The sequence below is a fragment of the Mauremys reevesii genome, linkage group 12 (genome assembly GCF_016161935.1).
Source record: "Mauremys reevesii isolate NIE-2019 linkage group 12, ASM1616193v1, whole genome shotgun sequence".
NCBI lineage: Eukaryota > Metazoa > Chordata > Testudines > Geoemydidae > Mauremys > Mauremys reevesii.
Window position 1 is genome coordinate 45616034 of NC_052634.1, and position 27797 is coordinate 45643830.

General features: G+C 50.0%; 1 protein-coding gene and 6 non-coding genes across 7 annotated transcripts; 1 reads left to right on the forward strand and 6 right to left on the reverse strand.

Annotated features, from left to right (window-relative positions):
• Window positions 1-706: 706 nt before the first annotated feature.
• TRNAS-AGA lies at window positions 707-789 on the reverse strand. Its single transcript has one exon. It is a non-coding gene; the product is annotated as a tRNA-Ser (tRNA).
• A 4152-nt stretch (window positions 790-4941) lies between these two features.
• TRNAQ-UUG lies at window positions 4942-5013 on the reverse strand. The gene has a single exon. It is a non-coding gene; the product is annotated as a tRNA-Gln (tRNA).
• Window positions 5014-8206: 3193 nt separating this feature from the next.
• TRNAI-AAU lies at window positions 8207-8280 on the reverse strand. The gene has a single exon. It is a non-coding gene; the product is annotated as a tRNA-Ile (tRNA).
• Window positions 8281-8392: 112 nt separating this feature from the next.
• On the forward strand, window positions 8393-8465 carry TRNAA-UGC. The gene has a single exon. It is a non-coding gene; the product is annotated as a tRNA-Ala (tRNA).
• A 6913-nt stretch (window positions 8466-15378) lies between these two features.
• On the reverse strand, window positions 15379-15452 carry TRNAT-AGU. Its single transcript has one exon. It is a non-coding gene; the product is annotated as a tRNA-Thr (tRNA).
• A 5709-nt stretch (window positions 15453-21161) lies between these two features.
• Window positions 21162-21234, reverse strand: TRNAK-CUU. The gene has a single exon. It is a non-coding gene; the product is annotated as a tRNA-Lys (tRNA).
• A 5609-nt stretch (window positions 21235-26843) lies between these two features.
• Window positions 26844-27587, reverse strand: LOC120375788 (zinc finger protein 3-like; the record flags this gene model as incomplete). The annotated part of the gene is made up of 1 exon (XM_039496719.1): window positions 26844-27587. A coding segment is annotated over one exon (744 nt), but the record flags the coding sequence as incomplete, so codon positions are not given.
• Between the last annotated feature and the right edge of the window lie 210 nt (window positions 27588-27797).

Here is a 27797-nt window from a genome sequence, read left to right on the forward strand (position 1 = left end):
CCGAGAACAAGTCTAAGGGGAAGGTGAACGCAGAGCAATGACACTGGAGATGCCCTGACCTCCAGTGGGGCAGCGTGGAAATTAATAATGGGAAGATGATTTGCGAAATTAGTTGTCACTGACAAGCTTTGTCTCTGTTCCTATTTCACGCTGTGGTGTTAGTTAGAGGAATCAGTACAGATTTTTACTATATTGATTAAACACTTAATTTTATTTAATCAAGCCAAAAACTTAATGTCACTTATTTTTTCTCTGTCCTACCAAGAATGAATTGAATTTTGTGACTTTCTGGAAAGTGCAGCGAGATTAAATGTGGGGAATTCAGTCTCTGTGTTTGTGAGCTGATGTTTTCCTCTCACAGGTCAGTGCCTGCATTGAAATACCAAGAGGATCTAAGGGCTGGTGTACGCTGGGCACTGAATTGGCAGAGCGACGTCTCTCAGGGTGTGACCACCCCCCCCAAACCCATAGAGTTAAGGTGACCTAAGCCCTGGTTAGATAGTGCTAAAGAAAAGGAAGAATGGTTTTGTCCATGTAGCTATTACAGGGATGGGAAAACCCCTCCAATCACTGTCTACTCCAAAGTGCTATAGCAGTGCCACAGCAGCATTTTAAGTGTAGACAGAGTGAAACTAGATCTGGCTCCAGTTTGCACTGTGGATGCTCACGTACTAAGACTATAATAACAACAGCAACATAGAGCTTGCGTAGTTGGCAGGATTTGAACCTGCGCAGGGAGACCCCCAATGGATTTCTAGCCCATTGCCTTAACCACTCGGCCACAACTACTTAAGCTACAGTTGTCCCACTATATGATGATTCTGTTCTCACAGAATTGTCACTTCAAATTGTTTGCTCAGACCAGCTTCCCCAGCACACTCATGGCTGCACATCAGTGTAAGAGTGTCCTTGGCTGAACAGCGAGAATTCCTGCCCATTTCCCTTCCGGTTGGAGCATGATTAGAGTGTGTTTGTGTGAACGACATTGCTGTAGATTGTTGTTCATTCCCCACTCTGACAATTCAGACAGTCCCTTTCCTAGTCAAATCTCCAGCACATCGTTCCAATAGCAGGGGGCAGGATTTCTCTGGGGCACTGAGGGCTGCTGCGTGAACTCAGCCTTGCATTCCACCCTTGATGTTTCCTGGACTAACAACAGCAGCAGAAATAAAGAGCTGAGCCAATATCTCCCTGGCAGGGATGCAGGTGCCACGTCCCCTCTGTCTGACTGTCGCCATTGCAGGAGAGAAGGGTTCACTGGAATCGAATGCCCTGGCTCAGACCAGAGACACAGGGAGGTTTTGCTGTACATGGATCTGTGTAAAGGAAATTTTGTCTCTGTGTGAAACTGAGGTTGGAAATGAAACATCCACATGGTGGCCCAATGCTCTAGGGAATGTGGGTGAAGGACTCGGGCTGAGAAATGATTTAACAGGGTTTGTATTTATTGCCCCGATTAAAATCTATGGCTAAAAGGCAGCCACTGTTGTTAGTACTTGTACCTGTGTAGGGACACCCCAGTGGGTGTCAAGTCCATTGCCTTCACCAGGGGCAGTCGATTATTTTATCAAGATACAAATTTCTTGGTCAAGGCCTAGGCTCCAGAGAAAACAATACACTGCTGATAAGAAGAAGTACATCAAAAGATTTTACAGCCACCATGGGCATAACTATGATGTGTCGTGTTTCACTCTTTATACCTGGCACCACCTCCTTTCCCTTTAGCCTTGTAGTTGACCAAGGGCAAAGCTGAACATCTCCTCAGATACCAGGGAGTGTTTATGTCCATTCCTGGGAGCTACACAGGGGTTTGATGTTGCTGCTTTCAGTCCTCTGGCTCTGCCGGGATAAGGAACAATTCTGGCTGTCACTGAACTGAAGGAGGAAGATCAGTTTTTGACAGGGAGAGGGACGCCTCCTCTTAAAGGGGTTTGTCTGGCTGGCAGTCCTGGTCCCCAGGTCTCGCCCGTGGGGCTCCAGCAGTTTTGGGACCAGGTCACTCCCTTAGCCCCACCTGCTGCCCCTCAGGCGCTCCCCCCCAGGGGCCCCGTCAGTGCAGCGGAGCTGAGCAGCGTCTGCCTGCTCGCTCCAGTGGCTGCCGGCCCCTCCCCATGGCAGGGTGGGGCTGTGCCTCCGCATGCTGCCCCCACCCCGAGCCCTTGCAGCCAATGAGATGCTTTGGGGGCGGTGTCTGGGGGCAGCAGCACATGGAGGCCCCCCCGTCCACCCCGCCTTGGAGCCCCAGGTAAGTGCTAACCCTAACCCTGACCCCCTCCCAGAGCTTGGCACCCTCCCCCTCCCACATACCTCTTCCCACTCCCAAACTCCCTCCCAGAGCCTGCTCCCCCCTCCACACACCCCTGCCCCCAACTCTCTCCCACAGCCTGCACCCCCTCCCTCCATGCCCCCAGCCCCCAAACTCCCTCCCAGAGCCTGCACCCCCTTCCCACACACCTCCTGCCCGCCCCAAGCTCCCGCCCAGAGCCTGCACCCCCACCCCTCCGCCTGTTCCCGCTACCCCCGGCCCCCGCCCAGAGCCTGCACCCAGCACCCAAACTCCATCCCAGAGCCTGCACCCCAGAACCCCTCCCCCACCCAAACTCCCTCCCAGAGACCAGCCTCTCACCCCTTCTGCACCCAAACTCCCCCCAGAGCCTGCACCCCTCCTGCACCCCAATCCCCAGCCCAGGGCCTGAACCCTAGACTTCCCCACCACACACCCAAACTCCCTCCCAGAGCCTTAGGCAGGTGAGGGGCAGAGTTTTGGGGGCAGGTTCTGGGCAGTATGAGTGACATTATTGGCCCACTGGGAGGACTGGAGGACTGGCACTGGCCCTAAGGTAAATTGAGGTTGAGACCCTGCTTTAAGGGATTGGAGCAACGCTGGAGAGACTGACGGGCAGGGAGCTGGGGAGCTGTGTGTGCTCCAAGGAGAGTTGTTGTTGTGCTCTGGTGACACAGAGCGGGGGTGGGGAGTTTGTAAGCTGTGATGTTTGTATAGAGATAAAGTTTACTAACCCCCAGGTTAAAAACTGTTCCTGCTCTGGGCTATACCTGACACTCTCTGTTGTGAGGGTAGCTCAGTGGGTGAATGTTTCCCTGTAGGGTAATGGGTTCTTAGTTCCAATCCAAGTGATTCCCTTTAAAAACTTTTCGAATGAAAATCGATTTCCAGACCCATCTCCAGTATGTTCAGGAGTTTGCTGAAGGGGGGGAGGAGCTTGAAATGAATTTAAACACTCAGCATTTTCGTGTGCAAATGAATAAAGACCTAGCAGAGCTGTCCAGCAGCTGAAATCAGTTCCAGTCCTCGGCGTCTCTAAGAGGGACACTCGGTAGCTGAGGCATGTAGGACACCTCTGTGGTGAGGACAGGTGAAAAAATGCTGGATTCAATGAAAGATGAGCCCATAGGAGGGGAAGGTGAACGGCAGCACCACACAGGGTCATAACACTCAGACACGGGGCTTCACTGTCACTGCCCCTGTGTTTTCCACTATTTCTATCCTAAGGAACACACCCTCCCCCTCCCCCACACACTGTCACACAGAACCTTCTCCCCTTGAGCCCCATCCCACCCCTACCCCTCTCCCCCACACACGCCATGGGACACAGCCTCTCGGTGACTCACCCAGATGGGGACTTGTCTCTGCATCTCCCCAACAGGGGAGCAGAGAGCCGAAAGGGCCACAGGAGGCCAATGGAGCTAGGCAGGGATAGAAAAGACTTCCCCTCCCTTCTCTTCTCTTCTCTTCTCTTGTATCCGAGGGGTAGCCGTGTTAGTCTGGATCTGTAAAAGCAGCAAAGAGTCCTGTGGCACCTTATAGACTAACAGACGTTTTGCAGCATGATCTTTCGTGGGTGAATACCCACTTCGTAGGATGCAAGTAGTGGAAATTTCCAGGGGCAGGTATATATAAGCAAGCAAGAAGCAAGCTAGAGATAACGAGGTTAGTTCAATCAGGGAGGATGAGGCCCTGTTCTAGCAGTTGAGGTGTGAAAACCAAGGGAGGAGAAACTGGTTCTGTAATTGGCAAGCCATTCACAGTCTTTGTTTAATCCTGAGCTGAAGGTGTCAAATTTGCAGATGAACTGAAGCTCAGCAGTTTCTCTTTGAAGTCTGGTCCTGAAGTTTTTTTGCTGCAGGATGGCCACCTTAAGATCTGCTATTGTGTGGCCAGGGAGGTTGAAGTGTTCTCCTACAGGTTTTTGTATATTGCCATTCCTAATGTCTGATTTGTGTCCATTTATCCTTTTCCTTAGAGACTGTCCAGTTTGGCCGATGTACATAGCAGAGGGGCATTGCTGGCATATGATGGCATATATTACATTGGTGGAAGTGCAGGTGAATGAACCGGTGATGTTGTGGCTGATCTGGTTAGGTCCTGTGATGGTGTTGCTGGTGTAGATATGTGGGCAGTGTTGGCATCGAGGTTTGTTGCATGGGTTGGTTCCTGAGCTAGAGTTACTATGGTGCGGTGTGCAGTTACTGGTGAGAATATGCTTCAGGTTGGCAGGTTGTCTGCGGGCGAGGACTGGCCTGCCACCCAAGGCCTGTGAAAGTGTGGGATCGTTGTCCAGGATGGGTTGTAGATCCTGATGATGCGTTGGAGGGGTTTTAGCTGGGGACTGTATGTGATGGCCAGTGGAGTCCTGTTGGTTTCTTTCTTGGGTTTGTCTTGCAGTAGGAGGCTTCTGGGTACACATCTGGCTCTGTTGATCTGTTTCCTTATTTCCTCGTGCGGGTACTGTAGTTTTGAGAATGCTTGGTGGAGATTTTGTAGGTGTTGGTCTCTGTCTGAGCTGGACCAAAGACCTATCTCCAGTGGGCATCAGTGACCCAGGAGGAGGAGAAAAAACCCATCACTTTAGCTCAGCCAGGGAGAAGATAACCAAGCCTGTTGAGCTCCAATGGTTTGCAGCAAATCAACATATCTCCAGAAGGTCCCACTGAGATTTGAACTCAGATTCCAGGATTCAAAGTCCTGAGTGCTGCCCATTACACCATGGGACCTGCTGCTATTTCATTTGCTAGATCCCTGTGACTCTCATCTGGCTGGTTTGCACTCTGCACTTATTGCTTCCCACCAGCGGCTTCCTCTCGCAGGACTCTCTCCTCTCCTCCAGCAACTGTGGTCCTGCACTATCAGATCTGTGTGTCCTGCCCTGAGTCCCCGCATCCCCCTGGTTTGTCTCCATTCCCTGCAGGCCGCAAAATGTCAGGGAAGCCACCCCTCCCTTCACTCGGTGCTCCTGCTCATATCGGCCAGCTGCAGCCTCATCTCCTGGAACTCGGGCAGCTGGCGCTTGATCCAGTCGTAGTCACACACTGACTGGCTCCCCAGCCTGGATGCTCTTGTGGAAATCCCACAGGCAACATTGCAGGACTTGGCGCTGTTGGTTTCTTTAATGTTGAGATGTTTCCCCAGCCACTGGAACAAAGCCGCCAACTCCTCCCTCACCGACTCCCACCAATCCCCCTGGTTGCCATAGAACCCTCTGATGCTTTCCCGTTCTGCCAACACCACCAGGCCTCGCCCCCCTGCTCCTTTATCTTGCAAGCTCTGGATGTTCAGCTTCCAATATCCTCTGCCCTGGGTCAGGGACAGGGGTGGCTCCAGGCACCAGCGCAGCAAGCTGCGGGGGGTGGCCTGCCGGTCGCTGTGAGGGTGGCAGTCAGGCTGCCTTCGGCAGCCTGCCTGCAGGAGGTCCCCTGGTAATGCGGATTAGGCGGCATGCCTGCGGGAGCTCTGCCAGTCCTGCGGCTTCAGCGGCAATTCAGTGGTGGTTACGCCGAAGGCGCGGGACCGGCAGACCTCCCGCAGGCATGCCGCCGAATCCGCCTTACCAGAGGACCTCCGGCAGGTGTTGGGATAGATCTGTATTACATTATACACTAATGTTAGATGTGTAGAAAGTGTGACTAGAAAGGAGCAGTGTGACGGTGCTGCCCGTGGGAGCCAGCTGAGGTCACTCAATCAGGGTGAACTGCAAACAAAACAGGGCAGACAAACCCCAAACACTGGTGGTTATTCTAATACTTAGATTTACCAACCAGCACAAAACAGCTTCTGTAGCATCTCACTGGTTACTCAGAAGTCCAAACCACGCAGTTCCCTTTAAAGTGCCCAGCCTCAGGCCTCCGTCCAGACACACACGTCAGATATGATGATGATTCCTGAAAATCTCATCTCATCATATAAAAGAAAAGGTTCTTCCAATCCCAAAGGATCAGCCACATACCCAGGTCCAATTATAACTTAGATCTTACCCAAAATACACGCCATAGCCAATTGTTATTAACTCAGCTAGAATTTATTAAAAAAGAAAAGAGAGAGAGTGTTGGTTAAAATATCAATATACAGACAGACTTGAATTCAATTCTTGAGGTTCAGATGCATAGATGAGGTGAGCTCATAGTTGCCAAAAGTCCTTTTAGAAATGGTCGAGAGGTTATAGTCCAATGTCCATATTCAGGGTGACCCCAGTCACTGACTCGGGATCTCAATCCTTATGGCTTAAGGTTTCCCCCTCTTGAAACCCAAAGCATATCTGAGATGAAGCAGGATCATGTCCCAGGGTTCTTATACATTTCCAGCAGCGTTGCGGCCTGAGAAAACAATGGGCTTAACTCCTTCTCCCAAACATCCTGGCAATTAGCACAGGGTAATTTATCCATTAAACAGTTCAGATCCAGGTTAGCACAACCTTCAAAGAGACACAGAGACAATAATACTATTTCACTCAAGTATCATCATAAATATTAATATTCCTTTTTTGATCTTTGAATTAAAACTACAGCAATAGACAAGACTTGTTCGCTGACATCACAAGCCCTGAGCAAACATCTCCCCTTCTACCTCTAACAATGCAGACTTGCATTTCAAAGCTCTGTTCATTTACAGATCTTCCTAACCAGTCCGTAAGGTTCACCCATGGGTCAGGTCAGTGGGTGAGGTGAGTAAATTAACTCTTTCTGGCCCTGTCACTTTTCAATGAAATATTATATTATACTCATAACGTCACAGGAGGTCAGGAATGGGATGGCAGGGGCTGCGGGTCGGGAGTGAAGGGCACCAGCAGAGCTGTGAGTCTGGAGGTCAGGACTGGGATGGGAGGGGCTGTGGGTCGGGAGTGAGGGGCACCGTCAGAGCTGGAGGGAGCGCAGGGCGCTGCGGGTCGGGAGTGAGAGGCACCAGCAGAACTGTGAGTCTGGAGGTCAGGACTGTACGACTCTGGCAGGGTGGCCATTTAGAAATCTTTTCCTTGCTTTTCTTTTTCGCCTGGCCCCAGCGTTAGGACCGTTTGGGTGTTTCAGTGTGTGTGTTTTCCCATTTGGAGGCATTTGGACGTTTGGAAGGGGAGCCGAAAGAGGAGTCTTTTTCACAAGCAAGTTGGCTTTCTGCACAGGTAGGGCCCTTGGCCGTAAAGCTTAGCTCCGTCAGTGCGTCTGCATGGGGTTCCTCCAGTGCCTCAAGAGCCCGTGCTAAACTCTCGGTGTGGGCATTTGGCTTCCGCCAGTCAGAGTGCCGTGCCTGCGTCTTCCCAGGGCCGGCTCCCATGAGGCGCGCATAACTTGGGAGGAAAGGGGTAGAAGAGAAAGCAAGTGAAGCTGACTTGGAGTGGTGGTGCCCCTGGGCGGAGTGGTCCTCCTGCTCCTTCCTGTCGGAGGGGTGGGCTCGAGTGTGGGCTTGGGGGGTCTGGCTGTGGGCGGTGGGAGGATGGTGTCCAGGGAAGTCCCAAAGGTCACCCTGCGCCGGCGGAGTGTGAAGCCTCTCCCCTAGGTTGGGGTGCCGAGTATTAAGCCTTCCTCTGTGGCTTGGGCTGGGGAGCATGATCCGGCGTCGGGTCCATTTGGGTGGAGCTGGCGGCCGGCAAGAATTCGGGCCATCAGGTCAACCCTCTGTGGAAATGGGGGTGAGCCGGCAGGCCTGCGATTTTGGCTTCGCGGGCGGGCAGCTCAAGCCTGGCCTCCTATGAGCCTGGAAGGCAGCCGGCTGGGCTCACCCGTCTCCTCCCCGGGCCCAAGTTCCTTTCAGGCAGCAGGTGGAGCGAGGAGCCCAGGGAGGGGAGAGCAAGGAGGTGTCCGAGCCTCGTCCTGCCCGGGCCCAGCAGGGCTCTTGCCCGCTCCCGGCCCACCTGGTTTTGGCCTCTGCCACCCCTAGCAGTCAGCCAAAAGAGCAGAAGTCACCCTCTCCCTCCCGCAGTGGCCAGCATGGGGTTTGAACCCATGACCTTGGCGTTATTAGCACCACGCTCTAACCAGCTGAGCTAGCCGGCCTACAGGAAGCCCTTCCTTGCCTGACCCTTTTGGAAGGAGTCACCGGCTGGCGCGGGGAACGATGTGGCCTCCGTTATCGAATGGATGGATCAAGACACCATCCACCAAGGTAGGGGAATTAGCTCAAGTGGTAGAGCGCTCGCTTTGCATGCGAGAGGCAGCGGGATCAATGCCCGCATTCTCCAGCGGCGAGGCAGCCACAGGACCTTCTCTTGCCCTTCTTTTAGAAGCCATGGACAGTCAGCCGGCTCAGCTCCTCCAGTGGCCTCCATCCCTCTCCCCGCTTGGCCTCCCAAAAAGCCAGCCCTTGCGGAGCACAAAACTCTTCCTCCCCGGCCCTTCTCCCCCTTGCGCTGACTGGGAGGCTGGCGACAGCTGGGGGAAGTTAGCTCAAATGGAAGAGCATGGGAGAAGTAGTCAGACCCATACACACATTCTCCAGCCTGCTCTGCTCTGCTCTGCTCTGCTGTGCTGGGCTCTAGTGGGGGGCCTGCACATTTCTTTCTGAGCTCTCACTGGAGCACAATCCCTTTCCTCCTCCCTCCCTGCTAGTCTACGCCAAGCTCATTGGCCGGGAGGGAGAGCCACTCAAATACAGAATTACTCACATCCCAGGGGTCCATGAAGGGAATGAGGAGATGGGCGGGGTGGCATGTGATACCAGCTCAGCTGAGACCATGAGACCTCGCAGCCTCCTGATCTCAGGCAGCATGGCAGCCGTGGAGCAGAGCAGAGCACGCAGACAGCTTGGAGACAGCCAAAGTGGGGAAGGGCTGCGTTGGTCTGGAAGAGGGAGTCGGTGGCTGTCTATCCTGGCGGAGGCAGGGTCGTTTTGCTGTATGCTGGGCCAGGGGCCAGGGAGTCTGCTAGAGTTGCTGAGCTGGGCCTGCTCCTGGCTTTGCTTGGGTTAGAGGAAAGTGGTGAAGATAAGAACGGGCCTCCTGGGTGAGACCGATGGTCCATCTAGGCCACTATCACGTCTTCTGACAGTAACCGATGCCAGGCGCTTCAGAGGCAATGGCCAGAGCAGGCAATCGTCGAGTGATCTATCCCTGCGTTGTCTTCTGAAGTTTGGTGCTTGTTTCAGGGGCTAACTCTCAGCCCAGACACACTCCAGGGAGGGAGCGTTGGTGTTTGTGCCGAGGAGCGTGGCTGGGACTCGGACCCCCTTCCCCAGCTCTGGGTAGCGCCCCGCCCCCACTCCCCCATTTCAGTCTGTGTTCTGCTTAAGGCCGTAGAGCCCTTGCCTTTTTTTGCCCGGTGCCTGAGAGTCAGGCCAGCTGCGGGGAATTAGCTCAAGCGTCAGAGAGCTCGCTTTGCATGCAAGAGGTAGAGGGGGGCTGTCATAAACAGATCTGGCAGGAGCAGCAGGCAACCCTAACCAAGAGGCTCAGCCAGAGCCTGAAATATCACGTAGTGCACCAGCGGAGAGCAGTTCACAGTCAACGGAAACAACGTCATCACCTACATCGCTTCCAGAGGGACCAACCCCAAGTCCACAGTCTACCTGGAGGAACTGGTGTCTCCAGCCTCAAGGGGACAATTCCAGACTCAGCATGAAGCCGATGACAGCCTCAAAAGACTTGGGCGGGCACAGAGCAACCCACCACCTCTCAGCTCTTCTAACTGATCCCGGTTTGTTGTAGAACAAGGACTTTTATACAAGGAAATTCTTTCTGGTGGACACCAGGAAGGCTGGCATCCTCAAAAACAGTTGGTAGTTCCAACTAAGTACCGGGAAAAGCTCTTAAGCTTGGCCCATGATCATCCCAGTGGTCATTCTGGGGTGAACAGAACCAAAGACAGGTTGGGGAAGTCCTTCCACTGGGAGGGGATGGGCAAGGATGTTGCCAATTATGTCTGGTTTTGTGAGGTGTGCCAAAAGGTAGGAAAGCCCCAAGACCAGGTCAAGGCCCCTCTCCAGCCACTCCCCATAATTGAGGTCCCATTTCAGCGAGTAGCTGTGGATATTATGGGTCCTTTCCCAAAGAAGACCCCCAGAGGAAAACAATACATACTGACTTTCGTGGACTTTGCTACCAGATGGCCGGAAGCAGTAGCTCTAAGCAACACCAGGGCTAAAAGTGTGTGCCAGGCCTTAACTGACATTTTTGCCAGGGTAGGTTGGCCCTCCGACATTCTTACAGATTCGGGAACAAATTTCCTGTCAGGGGCCATGAAAGACCTGTAGGAAGCTCATGGGGTGAATCACTTGGTTGCCACCCCGTACCACCACCAAACCAATGGCCTGGTGGAGAGGTTTAATGGAACTTTGGGGGCCATGATACGTAAATTTGTGAATGAACACTCCAATGATTGGGATCTAGTGTTGCAGCAGTTGCTGTTTGCCTACAGGGCTGTACCACATCCCAGTTTAGGATTCTCACCATTCGAGCTTGTGTATGGCCATGAGGTTAAGGGGCCATTACAGCTGGTGAAGCAGCAATGGGAGGGGTTTACGCCTTCTCCAGGAACTAACATTCTGGACTTTGTAAGCAACCAACAAAACACCCTCCGCCATTCTTTAGCCCTGGCTAAAGAAAACCTAAAGGATGCTCAAGCAGAGCAAATGGCCTGGTATGATAGACATACCAGAGAGCGTTCCTTCAAAGTAGGGGACCAGGTTATGGTCTTGAAGGCACAACAGGCCCATAAGATGGAAGCGTCATGGGAAGGACCATTCACGGTCCAGGAGTGCCTAGGAGCTGTTAACTACCTCATAGCATTTCCTAATTCTTCCTTAAAGCCTAAAGTGTACCATGTTAACTCTCTAAAGCCCTTTTATTCCAGAGAATTACAGGTTTGTCAGTTTACAGCCCAGGGAGTAGATGATGCTGAATGGCCTGAAAGTGTCTACTACGAAGGGAAAAGTGATGGTGGCATGGAAGAGGTGAACCTCTCCACAACCCTGGAACGTCTATAGCGGCAACAGATCAAGGAGCTGTGCACTCACTTCACCCCTTTGTTCTCAGCCACCCCAGGACGGACTGAACGATCATACCACTCCATTGACACAGGTAATGCTCACCCAATTAGAACCCCACCCTACCAGGTGTCACCTCATGCCCAAGTTGCTATTGAACGGGAGATCCAAAACATGCTAGAGATGGGTGTAATCCGCCCCTCTACCAGTGCATGGGCATCTCCAGTGGTTCTAGTTCCCAAACCAGATGGGGAAATACGCTTTTGTGTGGACTACCGTAAGCTGAATGCTGTAACTCACCCCGACAACTACCCAATGCCACGCACCGATGAGCTATTGGAGAAATTGGGATGTGCCCAGTTCATCTCTACAATAGATTTAACCAAGGGGTACTGGCAAGTACCACTAGATGAACCCGCTAAAGAAAAGTCAGCCTTCATCACCCATGCAGGGGTGTATGAATTTAATGTGCTTCTGTTCGGACTGCGAAATGTACCCGCCACCTTCCAAAGGCTGGTAGATGGTCTACTAGCAGGATTGGGAGAATGTGCAGTTGCCTACCTCGATGATGTAGCCATTTTTTCTGATTCATGGCCCGAACACCTAGAACACTTGGAAACAGTCTTTGAGTGCATCAGGCAGGCAGGACTCACTGTTAAGGCCAAAAACTGTCAAATAGGCCAAAACAGAGTGACTTACCTAGGGCACCAGGTGGGTCGAGGAACTATAAACCCCCTACAGGCCAAGGTGGAGGCTATCCAAAAGTGGCCTGTCCCAAGGTCGAAGAAACAGGTCCAATCCTTCTTAGGCTTGGCCGGTTATTACAGGCGATTTGTACCACACTACAGCCAAATCGCTGCCCCACTAACTGATCTAACCAGAAAAACACAGCCAAATGCAGTTAAGTGGACTGATGAGTGTCAGAAAGCCTTTACCCAGCTTAAGGCGATGCTCATGTCTGACCCTGTGCTAAGGGCCCCGGACTTTGACAAACCCTTCCTAGTAACCACCGATGCATCTGAGCATGGGGTAGGAGCAGTTTTAATGCAGGAAGGACCGGATCACAACTTCCATCCTGTCGTATTTCTCAGCAAGAAACTGTGTGAGAGGGAAAGCCACTGGTCCATCAGTGAAAAAAGAATGCTACGCCATTGTGTATGCCCTGGAAAAGCTATGCCCATACATTTGGGGACATCGGTTCCAGCTACAAACCGACCATGCTGCGCTAAAATGGCTCCATACTGCCAAGGGAAACAACAAAAAACTTCTTCGATGGAGTTTAGCTCTCCAAGATTTTGATTTTGAAATTCAACACATTTCAGGAGCTTCCAACACAGTAGCTGATGCACTCTCTCGTGAGAGTTTCCCAGAATCAAATGGTTAAAACGTGTTCTTGAAATGTGGAAAATCTTGTAGTTTTACATAATTAATAGTATATGTAACGGTGCATGTGATTTATTACTGTTTATTTTAAAGTTTTATGTAGAAATCACTCCTTGAATAAAAACAAAGAGGGATTCACCTCCCCCCCCTCCTCCTTCCCTGAGGTTCCAAACAAGGGAAGAAATCAATCAGGTCCTTAAAAGGAAAGATTTTATTAAAAGAAAGAAAGTAACACTATCTCTGTAACACCAGGATGAAAATATTACAGGGTCTAGCTTATGAACCTAGAGGGACTCTCCCCCCACCTTTTTTCAGAATAATCAAAAGTAACAGCAAACAGAAATAAAGATATTTCTCCAGCAAACACACATTTGCAAATACAGAAATTAATTATAAGACTAATCCGCCTTTCTAATACTCACTATACTGAATAGATTGTTCATTCCCTGCCTTGACAATTCAGACAGTCGCTTTTCCCGTCATATCGCCAGCACCTCTGATTCCAATAGCAGGGCAGGTTTTCTCTGGGCACTGAGATTTTTCAAGGAGTTGGTGGCTCCTTTCTTTCCTCACCCTGGAGTAAACTCAGCTTTTTATTCCATCCTTGATGACTCATGGAATAACAACAGCAACATGAAGAGGAGAGGGAATATCTCACTGCCGGGGTGGGGAGGAAGGTGGACACATCCTCTGTTTGAGCATTGCCATTGCAAGAGAGAAGGTTTCAATGGAATCGAATGCCCTGGCTCAGACAAGAGACATAGGGAGGTTCTGCTGTTCATGGATCTGTGCAAAGGAAATTGTGTTTCTGTGTGAAAATGGGGAGGGAAATGAAACACCGACATGGTGGTGCCTAAGGCAGAAGGGACCCCTATAGGATTAGAACAGGATAAGTTCTCAAGCAGCATGTTTCTTACTTTGCCCATCTGTCAATTTTGATTATTATCAATGGAAATATTTTGCCATTGGGTCGTGTGTTTACATTACATTTACCAACAAACACGTAATTCTTCCAGTCCTACCGAGTCTGCCAGTGGTGAGTTTAGAGAGACACACTCACTCTTCCCACTCCCTATGCCAGGCCTGTGCTCTCCAGAGTGTCAACTTCCCACACAGCTGGGATCCTTCCCTGCTCTCCTCTCAGACGTCTGCCCCCCACCCTCCCTTCTGGGATCCCCTCTGAACACTGTCCAACTCCCCTGCTGGCAGGATCCCTCTCCATTCTTTTCATTTCCTGCCTCCCCTCTGAGCAAAATCTCTGGCCTTTTCCCACACTAGGAAATGAACCCAGGCCACCTGGGTAAAAACCAGGAATCCTGATCACTAGACCATATGGGTCTGCACAAACAGCAATCCATTTACACATTCACTAACCCATTCACACATTCACATTCATTAACATTTAAAAGTAGCCATTCAAAAAACTTCAAAAACAGACTTCAAAGAGAAATTGCAGAGTTACAATTTATTTGCAAACTTCACACCATTAATTTGAGCTTGAATAGGGACTGGGAGTGGCTGGCTCACTACAAAAGCAATTTTCCCTCTCTTGGTATTGACACCTCCCCAGCAATTATTGGCAGTGGACTGCATCCACCCTGACTGAATTGGCCTTCAAAACTGGTTCTCCCCTTGTAAGATAATATGTGGAATATGGGGGTTACAGCCCGCTCCGGCAAAGGTATAGAATGTCACACTGAGATTTCCATTTATGTAACCAACTTTGACCTCTCTGCCTAACACTTATAATCACTTAAAATCTATATTTCTGTAGTTAATAAACTTATTTTAATGTTTTACACTGACTTGTGAAATTGTCCAAAGTGCTCGGGAAAGCTGCTCAGATTAAAAAGGCTGGTGCATATTCACTTTCTTTTTGAGGAAGTGGTGAATTAATTAATGAGCTTGCACTTTTCAAGCAGTTTTGAGCAGTGTAAGACGGTACATTTCTGAGGTGCAAGGCTGAGGGCTGGGGAGATATGCTGGTGTCTCTCTATGTACAATTGAGGAGTGGCTTTTAGAGCATTCATGCAACTTAGTTGGGTGCATTGCTGCATGTTGTTGGCTGAGTGATCACAGCACATGGAGGGGGTTTTGCTGCTTGCCACTAGTGCAGCATTGTAAGACACAGCCCAGGCTGGAGAGAGAAGAGAACAGAGCAGTTCCACAGTTTGGGATTGTTCCCCGTGGATCCCACCACACAGAGACCCTGCTGTGACCAGCCGTGGTAATACTGTGCTTAGTGCTCTGCCTTGTAGCTTCAACAGCTGCACATGCAAGATGAGTTACAGTGACCTTGACCTTGTTTCCATGTTTATCCAAAGCCTCCTTTTGACAGTTGTCAGCAAAAAGACCCGTTTCTTTTGCAAGCATTTGTATAGCTAGCAGCTCTCTTGGCAAGCCCTGCCATGGTGCCATGCTCTGGGACTTCTCCCTTAACTGTTCCATTTTTCATCAACACTAACATGAAAGGTGAAAGGACAGTAATTCTCCATTTCCTGCAAGCCCTGCAGAGAACCCTCTAGAAGGGGCTCTGTGCATAGATATCCCCATGGGAGCACGACACAGGCTCTCCTGTCACAGCAAATTGCAGCCGGAGCAACCTCCTTGCCAATGCCAATGCCAATAGCCTTTTGATCAACTCCAGACTGAGGATTTGATTCTCTCCAATGCTCTGCTGGAAAAAAGCCTTTTCCTTCACAAGCAATTACTTGGATTGTCAAGGGAGGTCTCTTCTGTTTCCTAGAAAGTCACAGGAAAATGTGAGCAAAGGAGATGAAAGCTATAGAGCAAGGCACCACTGGGAGTTGAACCCAGGATCTCCTGTTTACTAGATAGGTGCTTTAGCCAACTAAGCCATGGTGCCTTCCCCAAGAGAACCTTTGCAACCACTACACTTGATGGTCCAAGACTACACCTTCAAATGCCAAAGTACAGACATTCCCCATTTCCTTCAAGACTGCAGACTTTTTGCTGTCTGGCTCTCTGTGCATGGAAAGCCACAGCTGAGTTGACAGAGGGCTACTAACATGCACTTCTTCCACAAGCTGCCATGATCAGATACTGATTAGTGCTCTGTGTTTCACTCACAGCAGCTTCAGCTCAACTTGAGTCATGGTAACCTTTCCATCAGCTTCAGATTTACCACTTAACACTTTCCACAAGACTTAGCTGCAAGGGAGGGTCTCTGTGACTTGAACAAGCACTTACAAGGATTGTGCAGTGAGGTCTTTTCTTTTCATGAGAAGAAATAAAAGAAAGGAGCCTGACAGAAAAGCCAGGTTCAGCAAGGAAGAACTGGCAGGCCAAGCCAGGATCTTCTGGTGAGTAGAAAGGCTCTTCAGCCAGCTCTGCCCAAAGATCACTATCTAGAGGCCACTTCCCACAGACACTGATTATGGTTACAGACCCATCCTGAAATTAGAGCAGGATATTTTAAAGCTTTATCTCACAGTACAGTAACACAATTCAACCATGTCGGTACAGAGGAGAAAGCACTCCTTCATTTCACAGTTATTGCTACTGATCTCACTGACAAAACTTTCTTTTCTCAGGGCTGCTCCCAGCACTTTAGGAGTTTTTCCTCTTCTCCTTCCAGCTGTGGTGATGGGACTGCAGCAGCTCCCCGGATGGCCGGCTTTGCTCTGTCACTTACATCCTTCACTTCTTTGGCTGAAGCTGTGTTTGCCACCAGTTTAATCCATAGCTGAGACCTGAGCAGCTAGTTACAAAGGCTCAATTCCCATCACCATCAGTGGGAGGTTATCCAGGGCTGCCAGGGCTGCAGGATTTGGCCCATGGACAGTCAGGTGCTACAGCAGCTACATTCTTACGTGGTGAGTCCTGCAGCCTATTACCAAACTGCTCTGCCATAGTCTGCAGGGCGGCCTGACTTGCTGAGAATCTGGCAGAGGAGAGACCCTGAGTAGAGAAGGAAAATGTCCTCAGCAGTCACAGCCGGCAGGAGCAGCAAAGACTGAGTATCAGACACACTTTTCACCAGGACAGTAAATGTGCATAACCCCCTGATCTATTCTCTGTTCACTCCCCCTCCCAAGGAAGCCCTATTCTGCTCTATTACACTCTCGTGGGATGAGAGGGAAGGTCCTCTCATGGGTAAATAACTGGTTACAAGGTAGGAATAAATGGTCAGTTTTCAAAATGGAGAGAGGTCAATAGTGGTGTCCCCCAGGGGGTCTGGGACAAGTACTATTCAACATATTCATAAATGATCTGGAAAAAGGGGTAAACAGCGAGGTGGCTAAATTTGCAGATGATCCAAAACTACTCAGGAAAGTTAAGTCCAAAGCAGCCTGCGAAGAGTTACAAAAAGAACTCAGAAAACTGGTTGAAAGGGCAACAAAATGGCAGATTTGTTGATAAATGCAAAGTGATGCACATTGGAAAACATAATCCCAACTATACATATAAAATGATGAGGCCAAAAATAGCTGTTGCCACTCAAGAGAGGGATCTTGGCGTCACTGCGGATAGTTCTATGAAAACATCCACTCAGTGTGCAACGACGGTCAAAAAAGCAAAGAGAATCTTGGGGATCATTAAGAAAGGGATAGAGAATAAGACAGAAAATATCATATTGCTTATGGCCAACCACATGCATTGGCCTCCCCTCAGGCAGGGGACTTATAGGCCCTTCTGCCAGTTGGCACTGGCAGCAGCAAGGGCTGGGTTCAGTGTCTAGGGGAGGAGAGCAGCAGACAGGGAGGAGAGAGAGTCCCGAGAGGGAAGCAATGAGAGCAGATTGCAAACCGACCAGCTGAGGGTCTCACAGGAGTCCTGAAATAACAGTAGCTCCAGGTCCCATCAGGGCTGCCAGGAGGGGTGGGTAAGTGGGGCAATTTGCCCTGGGCCTGCAGGGGCCCCACAAGAGTTTTTCAGGGCTCCTGGAGTGGGGTCCTTCACTAACTCCGGGGGCTCCAGAAAACTCTCGTGGGGCCCGGACCCCCGGAAATTCTTCCGCTCCAGGTCTTCGGTGGCAATTCAGCAGCAGGGAGTCCTTCCGCTCCGGGACCCGCCACCGAAGTGCCCCAAAGTAATTTTATTCGAATTTCCTGCATCGAGGTCATACATTCAATGTTATGTCCCCACTAAAGCACGTGAATTTGGGGAAGTGCGTCCACAGTACCGAGGCTAGCATGGAGTGGCGGAGCATTGCACTGTGGTAGCTATCCCAGGGTTGGGGCAAAAATATTCTCGCAGATGTTTCTGGGTGTGTGCCGTCACTCGCTCCTCCCTCCGTGAAAGCTACAGCAGACGTCATGCTGTCAGCAGACGGTGCAGCACTGTGCACCACCTGTCTCCTGGTATGTTGAATCCACTTTGAATGTCCTCTCCTCTTTCTATCTACTCTTTCAACTAACCATTTCGCACCATTTCTCGGCCATCGTGAACAGAGCCGCACAGCTTCCGCCGCAAACTCTGCAGGTCCAAATAAAGTCTATGGAGTACATCCATAGTTGGGATGGGTCATTCAGTCCTTTGTATAGAGCTTCAGTTTGTAGCAAAGTCCCTCCACCGGTATCTGCCTTCTCTCAATGGGTCGATTGTATAGCTGATGGTCCTTAATGGGCCATCAAGCAGGCTAGGCAGAACTGACACCAACTTGTCTGGCTGGAGTGTTCCCCGGAAGCAGAGCACAAGTTTGAAATACCGGCAGCATAGAGCCAATATTCATAACCTTAACTATAAAAATGATACACATCTAGAGATAGCATCATTATAATCAGCCAATCAGAACAGCTCCACAGACCCCTTACATGACAACCTTTCTACAATATTGGCTGCAAATATAGAATAGTGGTTGCAACGGTGATCTATACAGTTACAGATTATGTCAATAACATCACAGGAGGTGACATGGCATCAGTGAGACTGATATTGGAATAGCCTCCAGTTTTGGTGTCCTCATTTGAAAAAGATGTTGTGAAATTGGAGCTGGGTCAGCAAAGAGCCACCAAATGTTCTGAGGGCTGGAGAAAAATGCCTTCTCGTGAGCTATTGAAAGAGCTCAACGCGTTTAGCTGATCAAAAGAAGATTGCAGGTGACTTCATTGAAGTCTTGAAGTATCTTAATGGAGAGAAAAGATTGGGTATTAAAGGGCTCTTTAATCGAGCAGAGAAAGGCATAACAAGACCCAATGGCTGGAAGGTGGAAAGACATATTACATATTACATATTATAACTGAGGCACAAATATTCAACAGCGAGGATAATTCACCACAGGAACAAGCTACCAAGGAAAGTGGTGGATTCTCCATCTCCTGATGTCATTTAATGAAGACTAGATGCCTTTCTGGAATGTGTTTGCCCCAAAAGTAGCTATTGTGTCATACAGGAGGCCTGTGATATGCAGGGGGGCAGGTTAGATGCTCTAATGGTCTCTTCTGGCCATAAAGTCGACTAATTTCTGAAAAACTGAGTGTAGCGTTGGGAGCACCGTCTGATGTTTTCCTGTCTAGCCGGCTTGCTGCCTAGAACAAACGCTCCTTGAGTGGGGTGAGCCACAGGGACTAGTTCAAACCTCCAAAGTGCCTGGGCAGAGGCAGGACATTAGCACAGCAAGGGAGGGGTGTGGCAGTGACATCACAAAGGCCTTTTGCAGGACCTCAGACTATTGGTCAAAGGTGGTGGGGAGGTGGTGACCTCACAGAGCAATGCTGACATCAGCCAGGCAGGACCGGGGCGAGGGGCAAGGGAAACCTCTGAGACCACTGTGGCTTTGCTTCAGCAAGTCTCCTTCTCCAGGTCTCTCTTTGAGGACTGAGGGAGTATTCGGGTTCACGTACGTGAGCGCCAGGAGGAACCTCTTTCGAGTTTTCTCCTTCCCTTTTAGTGATTTTACTAGAGACCAGCCGTCCCTGTTTAGAAGGTAAGAGCCTCCTCGAAGGAATGGCTGTCCTTGGGGTGTCACAGTTCGGTTGCCGGTGCCCCCCCAATGTAAGGAAGTTCCCACCACCCTGCTCTGTGTTCGCAGTGTGGGAGAGAGCAGCATCCACGGCAGTGATTTGCTCCTGGCTGCCGGAGCAGAGCAGCAGGCTCAGCTGTCAGAACTTCCCGGAGCTATGAAAGGGGAGGGGCCCATGGCTCTGTAGCAGGAATGCAGGGCAGGCGAGTTCACAGCAGGCATTGTGGGATACTGGCACAGGCCAGTTATGGTGATATAATGAACAGCAGCATCGACACTGACACTCTGCCACTTTAAGTTTGCTGGCAAAAGCTCTAGGCTTCTCATTGAAGTGATTTTATTTTGTCACCAAAACACAGGGCAGTTTTGTCGCCAGACGTGGCATTGCAGTGTGTGCACCAGCCACAAGCTGCCGACCGAGGGAGCGTTGTGTGTTTTTCACACACCTGAGCAATATAATTCTGCTGAAATAACTTTGTAGTGCAGACCTGGCCAAAGATTCACACACACAGAGAGCTTGCAAGGAAAATGTCACCTGCTCCTCTGCTTTGCAGAATCCAAACACAAGCAAAGCTTGTCAGGCCCAGGTGACGATGTAAGGACTCAGGTGTGAACATACACTGTACCTTAGTCACAGGCAGGCACGCTGGTTAACGTACCTGTTTTGTGAGCAGGAGATGCTGGGTTCAACTCCCAGTGGTGCCTTGTTGAGATGCTTTTAGAACACCTGGTATTGGCTACTGTCAGAAGACAAAATACAGAGCTAGATGGACCTTTGGTCTAGCCCAGTGTGGTTTTTCTTATGGTTTAAATTACACTCACAGGTACTGATAATAGAGTTACTGATTGTTTGGGAGTTAAGAGCTGATAGGTCAGTGGTCCAAGCCCCTCACAGATGACCCCCTCCCTCTGGGACAGGGGCAGGTCTGAGCTCTCGCACCAAATGCTCATTGTGGCTGCCAGAATCTGTGGGCAGCTCATTTAGTTCATACCCAGGGTTGAGTCCTTGATTCACACATCAAGGATAACAACCCTTTATTTCTCCTGCCCCTATAACAAGGAGACTGGGAATCCAACACCAGCCAAAAGTGATCATTTTGGCAAGCAACCCAACCTATTTCCAACATACTGTAAAATCCACATGCAGACTCATACATGAAACCTTGCAAGAAAATCTTCCTGAGGGGGTCTGAAGCACCTGCTGCTGTGGGTTGGGATTGAGGGGCACTGGGAATAGGAGGGGGCTGTGGATTGGGACAGAGGAGAAGGGTGAAGAGGAGCAGGCTCTGGTTGGGAGTGAGAAGCGGTGAGCATAGGAGGGACTGAGTGTTGGGTCTGAGGGGCACTGGGAGTAGAGGGGACATGGGTTTGGGCTGAAGAGCATCCTCATTTGAGGATCCAGCAGGACAGGGGAAGGCGCAGGTGATTCTAATTCCTTAGGGGTGTTTGTGTGTGCAGGGAGGAACATGCTTTATGCCCAGAGGCCTTTATTCCTCCAGCCTGCAAGGACAAAGAGGATGTCAAGGAGTTGCTCCTTCAATCCCCCCTCCACAAGGCCCTTCTTAGGAAAGGCAAAATCCTGAAGAGAAAGAGTAACACCAAAGAAGGTGCCTGAAAGTCAGATTTTTACAACCACAGTGAGAAGCTTATCACCTGACCAGGGACTTGAACCCTGGACCCTCAGATTAAGAGTCTGATGCTCTGCCAACTGAGCTAGCCAGGCTCACACAGGAAAAGTGCAAATTGGTGCAGAGGTGAAGCTAGTCAAGAAAAAGCAAGCAGGAAACAATAGGGGAAACCTGCTGCTCTCTCTCTCTTCGCAGCCCTGGCCTGGCCTGGTATTAGTGCTGGTTAAAAAGAGGGGAAAATATCGGCATCTACCAGCCTTTCATAGCTGTACAAGACTCAGGCACAATACAGAGGTGCCCATCTGCAAGTGCCGAATGGTTGGATTGGCTAATGCAACCTGTAGACGTCCAGGGCACACTGGGATATCGAGCCAAGTGTCCATCACCATCATCATTTCGAAGGGATAATGATAATGATGGGAAGGTTCACAACTGACTCAGTAGTTGCATACAAAGGTGCACGTTTGGCAGTTACATTGGGAAATTCTGGCTCCTTCTCAGGCTCAGGTTGGCCACCCCGGTCTAGATGTAGAAGTTACAACATTTAAACTTGAAAGAGGGGCCAATTTCCCCATCATTTCATACCTTTACATCCAAACACGATGACTTTCTGAATGAACCCTCCTCATTCAGCCAGAAGATCTTGGGGTGGTTGTAGGAGTCACTGGATAAAATTCTCTGGACTCTGTTCTGAATCAGGTCAGAGCAGAGGTATCTAATGATCTAATCTGGCTGTAAAATCTATATATCAACACCAAATATGGTGTGAAATTAATCCTCAGAAACGGCTGTTCCCCACCCGGACCCCAGCAAAGGGCTCCCTAGAGAAGGAGGCTGTTGAGGAAGGAAAGAAGAAAGATGTCCTTCTCTCCCTGGAGGAACTGGGCTCTGCGCTTTGGACAGAAAGGAGGGGAAGGAAATGGTCACACGATGGCAGCAGAACCTAAGAAATGAAACACAACAGGCTTCTGAGCACGTTGCTTCTGCACAGTGAACGAACCTGACTCCCGTATCATGAAAAGCCAAAAAGCCGTTTCTTTCTATGCCCAGGAGAAAAGAGTTCCAATCATTCCTGCCCGTTTACTTTTGAATTATTTTCCATTATAAAGAAAATTGTAACAAAATTAGTCTGAACTTGAGCTGCCTGTTATTAAAAGCTGGTTCCCCAATTCAGTTCCAACTGCCCTGCTAGAAACACCCCCAGGTCCCTGCTCAACCCAGGAAGAGGAAAAAGAGAAACCCCCACTGGGCACTGCCCTTGGCGCCAGGCTGCTGTCCCGGGGTGCGGGTGGGGACTGATTGTTTGCTGCTGAGGAGGGAGCCAGTAGAGGCCTCTGGTGCTCTGCTCCTAGCATCTGCCCGGCCCAGGCTGTCCTCTGCCTCAGCTGCTGCTCCCGGCCTGCTCTAGAGTCAAACACGCAGGCCCCCAGGGGAACAGAGGCTGGGACAGGGCAGCAGCCTGGGCTGGGCTGGGAAGATGCTGGGAGTTCTCGTTCCCTGAGAACTGGCCCGGCTCCCTTCTCAACAGCAAACAAATCAATTCCACGTCCCTTCCCCAGAAAAACCAGCCTGGAGCCAAGGGCAGCAGGGGACGATTCCCTCCAGTTCCCACCGAGGCAGGAGAGAATCCAGGGTGTATCTAGCAGAGCTTATGGAACTGACGTGGGGAAACCAGCCTTTAATAACAGGCAGTTCCATTTTAAGCTAAGAGTTTTTAACAATTTTTACAACATTAAATAACCCTTCAGTCGTAGTGTCACCATCCATAACATTGCTTCAGCCTTACAGGTTCCCAAGTGCAAAACTAAACATCTCTTCAAATCCAAGGGAGTGGAGATCAGTCAGTGTTCAGAGTCATCCCACATAAAAGAACCATGTTGTCGTACACACTGGCCCCATCATGTGGCCATCACCTTTCCCTCCTCTCTGTTAAAAGTTTTAGTATTTTGCACAGAAACTTTCTTCCCTCAGGAGAGACCTGGGAACCAGGGCTGCCAGCCAGACAAACACTTTTAAGAGGAGGCATAACCTGTCAAAAAATGATCTCCCCTCTTCAGTTCAGTGACAGCCTGAAATGTTACTTATCCCGGCAGAGCTGGAGGATTGAAAGCAGCTACATGAAACCCCTGTGTAGCTCGCAGGAATGAACACAAACACTCCCTGGTATCTGAAGAGATGTTTAGTTTTACCCTTGGTAAACTACAAGACTAAAGGGAAAGGCAGTGGTGCCAAATATATAGAGTGAAACACGAAACAATCATCATAGTTATGCCCATAGTGACTGCAAAATCTTTCTATATACTTCTTATTATTTTCTCTGGTGTCTAGACATTGACTAGACCTTGACCAAGAAATTTGGCTCTTGATAAAATAATCAACTACCGCTGGTTAATGCAATGGACTAGAAATTGACTGGGGTCTCTCCACGCAGGTTCAAATCCTGCCAGCTACAGATGCATTAGTATATTGTCATTACTGTTGTCTTAGTGCCGGAGCATCCACAGAGCCAAACTGGAGCCAGATCTGGTCTTGCTCTGAGGCTGTCTACACTTAAAATCCTGCTATAGCACTGTGGCGAAGACCATTGCTACAGTGACTGGAGGGGTTTTCCATCCCTGTAATAGCTACATTCACAGAACAATCTTTCCTTTCATTTAGCACTATCTAACCATGGGGTTCTGGGGTTTTTCACACCCTGAAAGACGTACTTGTTAGAGGGTTTATCCTATCACCCTCCCATTCCCTGGTCCTTCTCGCATGACCAGAGAGTAGCAATACACAAAGTTCAAAGGTGCAAACAATTCAATGTTTATTGGGGAAAACTTCCAGCAAGCAATGATTCCAATTTCCTTCCTCAGTGTCCCCCTTCCCAGCTCTGACACCAGAGCCTTGCCTGTGTCCCTGTTCCCATTCCCTGTTTCTATTCCCCCCCTTAGAAAACATAATTCCAATTCCCCTACCACCATCCCCATTCCCCCCTTACTTCCTGACTGACTGCAGACTATATAGTAAAACTTGAGTTCTGCTTAGCTATACCCTAACCACTCATTTTACTGAAATGTAACTAACCAATCCTAACATAGTGTAACATGATTATCTAACCAATTATACCCCACCACCTTAATTGGTTTACACCCAACAATTTAATTATACAGCAGACAGAAAGAATCACAGCACCAGACAGAGATTATACAGACAAGCAATAGGAAAATGGGGACTACAGTGATAGAACAACACAGAAATGAGGATTTCACACCCCAGCTATTGATCAGTGAGTTGTTCCTAGACAGGATGCTATCATGGTAGAGGTTGTGGGTGCTGGTTGCTTAACTGTCTGGCCCCCAGGGCAGGATTTTGAGGTTCACCATTACTGTCTCAGAATGCCAGCACCCATCTTTTGTTCACTTAAAACGCGAGCAGGGAGATTACAACACCACAGAACTCATGGAGCTCCAGGAAACGTGTAACTTTAGGTCCGGGTGAGTGTGTCTAAAATTCAGCTGTGCTGTAGAAGGTCTCTAGGAGTTGAAAGAGAGGTGCCATCTCAACCTCCCTAAAGAGTTCATCAACTATTAATGAAAACTAGGGTTGATAAGTCATGTTTTTTGTAGCAGGAGGATGGTGGACTGGTCTAAAGTGCCAGTTTTAAGACTCTTTTTTCCCTATCTCTTGGGTGTTCTGGTCTCTGCATAGAGATGTGGTTTCAAATCCCACTCCTGACATGACCATTTAATTCTATCTGGAGAAAATAGCCTCACTTCAATCTCCTGTGCAACAATAGAACCCCATTTGCTTAGCTTTGCTATTCCAGTAGTTGTGAGAGAAGCTCCAAACCAGGGGGAAACAGGGCCTGTTCTCTCGACCCATCAATTTTTGTCTTCCTTCATTCCAAGCCATTTTCTCAGAAACATCCATATTTCCCAGACTATTTTGTTTAATGTTCTTTGCTTTTATGAAACTTTAGAGTCATCATTTAATTGCCACACAACTGTACTTATGAAGTAAAGTGAAACACAATATTTTTTGGATATTCTTGCAGAAGAGTTTTGCTTTCTGACCTGGAATTGAACAGGGGCTACCCAAGGGGGACAATGCTACTCCCTTTTCTTGGCTCATCCAAAAAACATAAGTTCTTGGTGCCCTTTGTTTCCCTGTTCTTCAAAGGCAAATCAGCTGGTTTAGCGGCTACTGAGAAAGCCTTAGAAAAGGGCCCCAAAATTGATAGCAGCTGGTTTCTATAGTGTAGGGGACAGGAAGCAGGGTGGGTTGTTTGGGGAGTGGTTGGGGTGGGGGTCTCTGGAGGGCAGTCAGGGAGCAGGGGGTGGATGGGGCATGGGAGTCCCGGGGTCTGTTAGGGGTGGGGTGGGTAGGAGACAGGGCAGTCAGGAACAGGGAGCAAGGAGGGTCCTGGGAGCACAGTTAGGGCAGGGGGTTTCTGGGGTCAGAGAACAAGGAGCTGGGGGTTGTATGGGTCCAGAGTTCTGGGGTCCTGTCAGGGGCGGGGAGCGGTTAGATAGGCATGGGAGTCTGGGGGTTCTGTCTGGAGTGCGGGGTGTGGATAAGGGTTGGGGCAGTCAGGGGAGAGGCAGGGGGTAGGGTCCTAGGGGGGCAGTCAGGGGACATGGGGCAGAGAGGGTTAGATAGGGAGTGGGGTCCCAGGAGGGGGTAGTAGGGACAAGGAGCAGGGAGGATGGGGTTTGGGGGGGCAGTCACCCAGCCTTCTGCCTGGAGCCCTAACCCCCTCCACACCCCGCCCAGGCCCCTGCCCTGAGCCCTGTACCACCCAGCCCCCTGTTGACTCCTTCACCCCGCCACGACCCCAGCCCTGGCACCCTCACACATCCCCAGCCTCCCCACATCCCATGCACCCCGCACATCCTCACCCTGAGCACCAAACGGGAGCTCCTGCACCCCTCCGCACACATTCCCACCTGCACCCCTCATGCCAAATGGGAGCTCCCCAGGTAAGTGCCCCCACACCCAAACCTCCTGCCCCAACCCTGAGCCCCCTCCCTCATTCTAGCTCCTGGCCAGACCCTTCACCCCCAGCCCTGTGCTCGGTCCACTTCCACCCTCAGCTCAGTGCAGAGAGGGTAAGAGAATGGGCCAGAACCAGGGAGAAGGTAGGTACCCACTGTATGTGGGCAGGGCCGGGACTCCACACCAGCAGTGGGCTGAGCAGGTCCGGCAGCCGGGATCCCGGCTGGCAGGAGCCAGCGGATGGAACCCCTGAGCGGCAGTGGGCTGAGCCGCTCAGCCACTGCTGGTCTGGGGTTCTGGCTGACAGACCCTTCCCAGCTGGGGTCCTGGCCGCAGGCCCCGCTCAGCCCACTGCCGGCCTAAGTGAACAGAACCCCAGACCAGCAGCAGGCTGAGCGGGCCGGTGGCATAAGATCAACATTTTAATTTAATTTTAAATGAAGCTTCTTAAACATTTTGAAAATCTTGTTTATTTTACAATACAACATTAGTTTAGTTATATAATATATAGACTTGTAGAGAGAGACCTTCTAAAAAACATCAAAATGTATTACCGGCACGCGAAACCTTAAATTAGAGTGAATAAATGAAGACTCGGCACACCGCTTCTGAAAGGTTGCCAACCCCTGCTCTAGAGGTTTTTATGGCATTGATCTCCCTTGCAGATTCTCTGATGGCTAACATGGGCTGATTGCCAAGAGAAGGTTTTCCCACACTCACTGCATTCATAGGGCCTCTCCCGTGTGTGGATTCGCTGATGTTTAGAAAGGGCTGATCTTTGAATGAAGCTTTTTCCACAGTCACTGCATTCGTAGGGCCTCTCCCCTGTGTGGAGTCTCTGATGTTCACAGAGGGCTGATCTGCGAGTGAAGCTTTTTCCACAGTCACTGCATTCATACGGCCTCTCCCCTGTGTGGATTCTCTGATGGGTAAGAAGGTTTGAGCTGCGATTGAAGGTTTTCCCACACTCACTGCATTCATAGGGCCTCTCCCCTATGTGGATTCTCTGATGTTGATAAAGGCCTGAGCTGCTAGTGAAGCATTTTCCACACTCACTGCATTCATAGGGCCTCTCCCCTGTGTGAATTCTCTGATGTTTGGAAAGGGCTGAGCTGTTAGTGAAGCATTTTCTACACTCACAGCATTCATAGGGCCTCTCCCCTGTGTGGATTCTCTGATGTTTAGAAAGGCTTGAGCTGCTAGTGAAGGTTTTCCCACACTCACTGCATTCATAGGGTCTCTTCTCTGTGTGGATTATCTGATGTTTAGAAAGGTCTGAGCTGGTAATAAAGCTTTTCCCACACTCACAGCATTCATAGGGCCTCTCCCCTGTGTGGATTCTCTGATGTTTAGAAAGGTCTGAGCTGCTCGTGAAGCTTTTCCCGCACTCACTGCATTCATAGGGCCTCTCCCCTGTGTGGAGTCTCTTATGAACAACAAGATTTGATCTGTAAGTGAAGGTTTTTCCACACTCAGTGCATGTATTTTTCCTCTTTCCGCTCAGGATTTCCTGTTGGGTTGTGGTTTCCTTGACGCTCTTCTGAGTTCCCCGACAGGAAATAAATTTACCCACTTTCTCCTCTGGCTGGTTTCCTTGCTCTCTTTCTGGTATGTGCAGAATCTCACAGGATTTTCCCTGCTTATGACTCTTCGACACATTCCTTTTCGATCTTTGCGA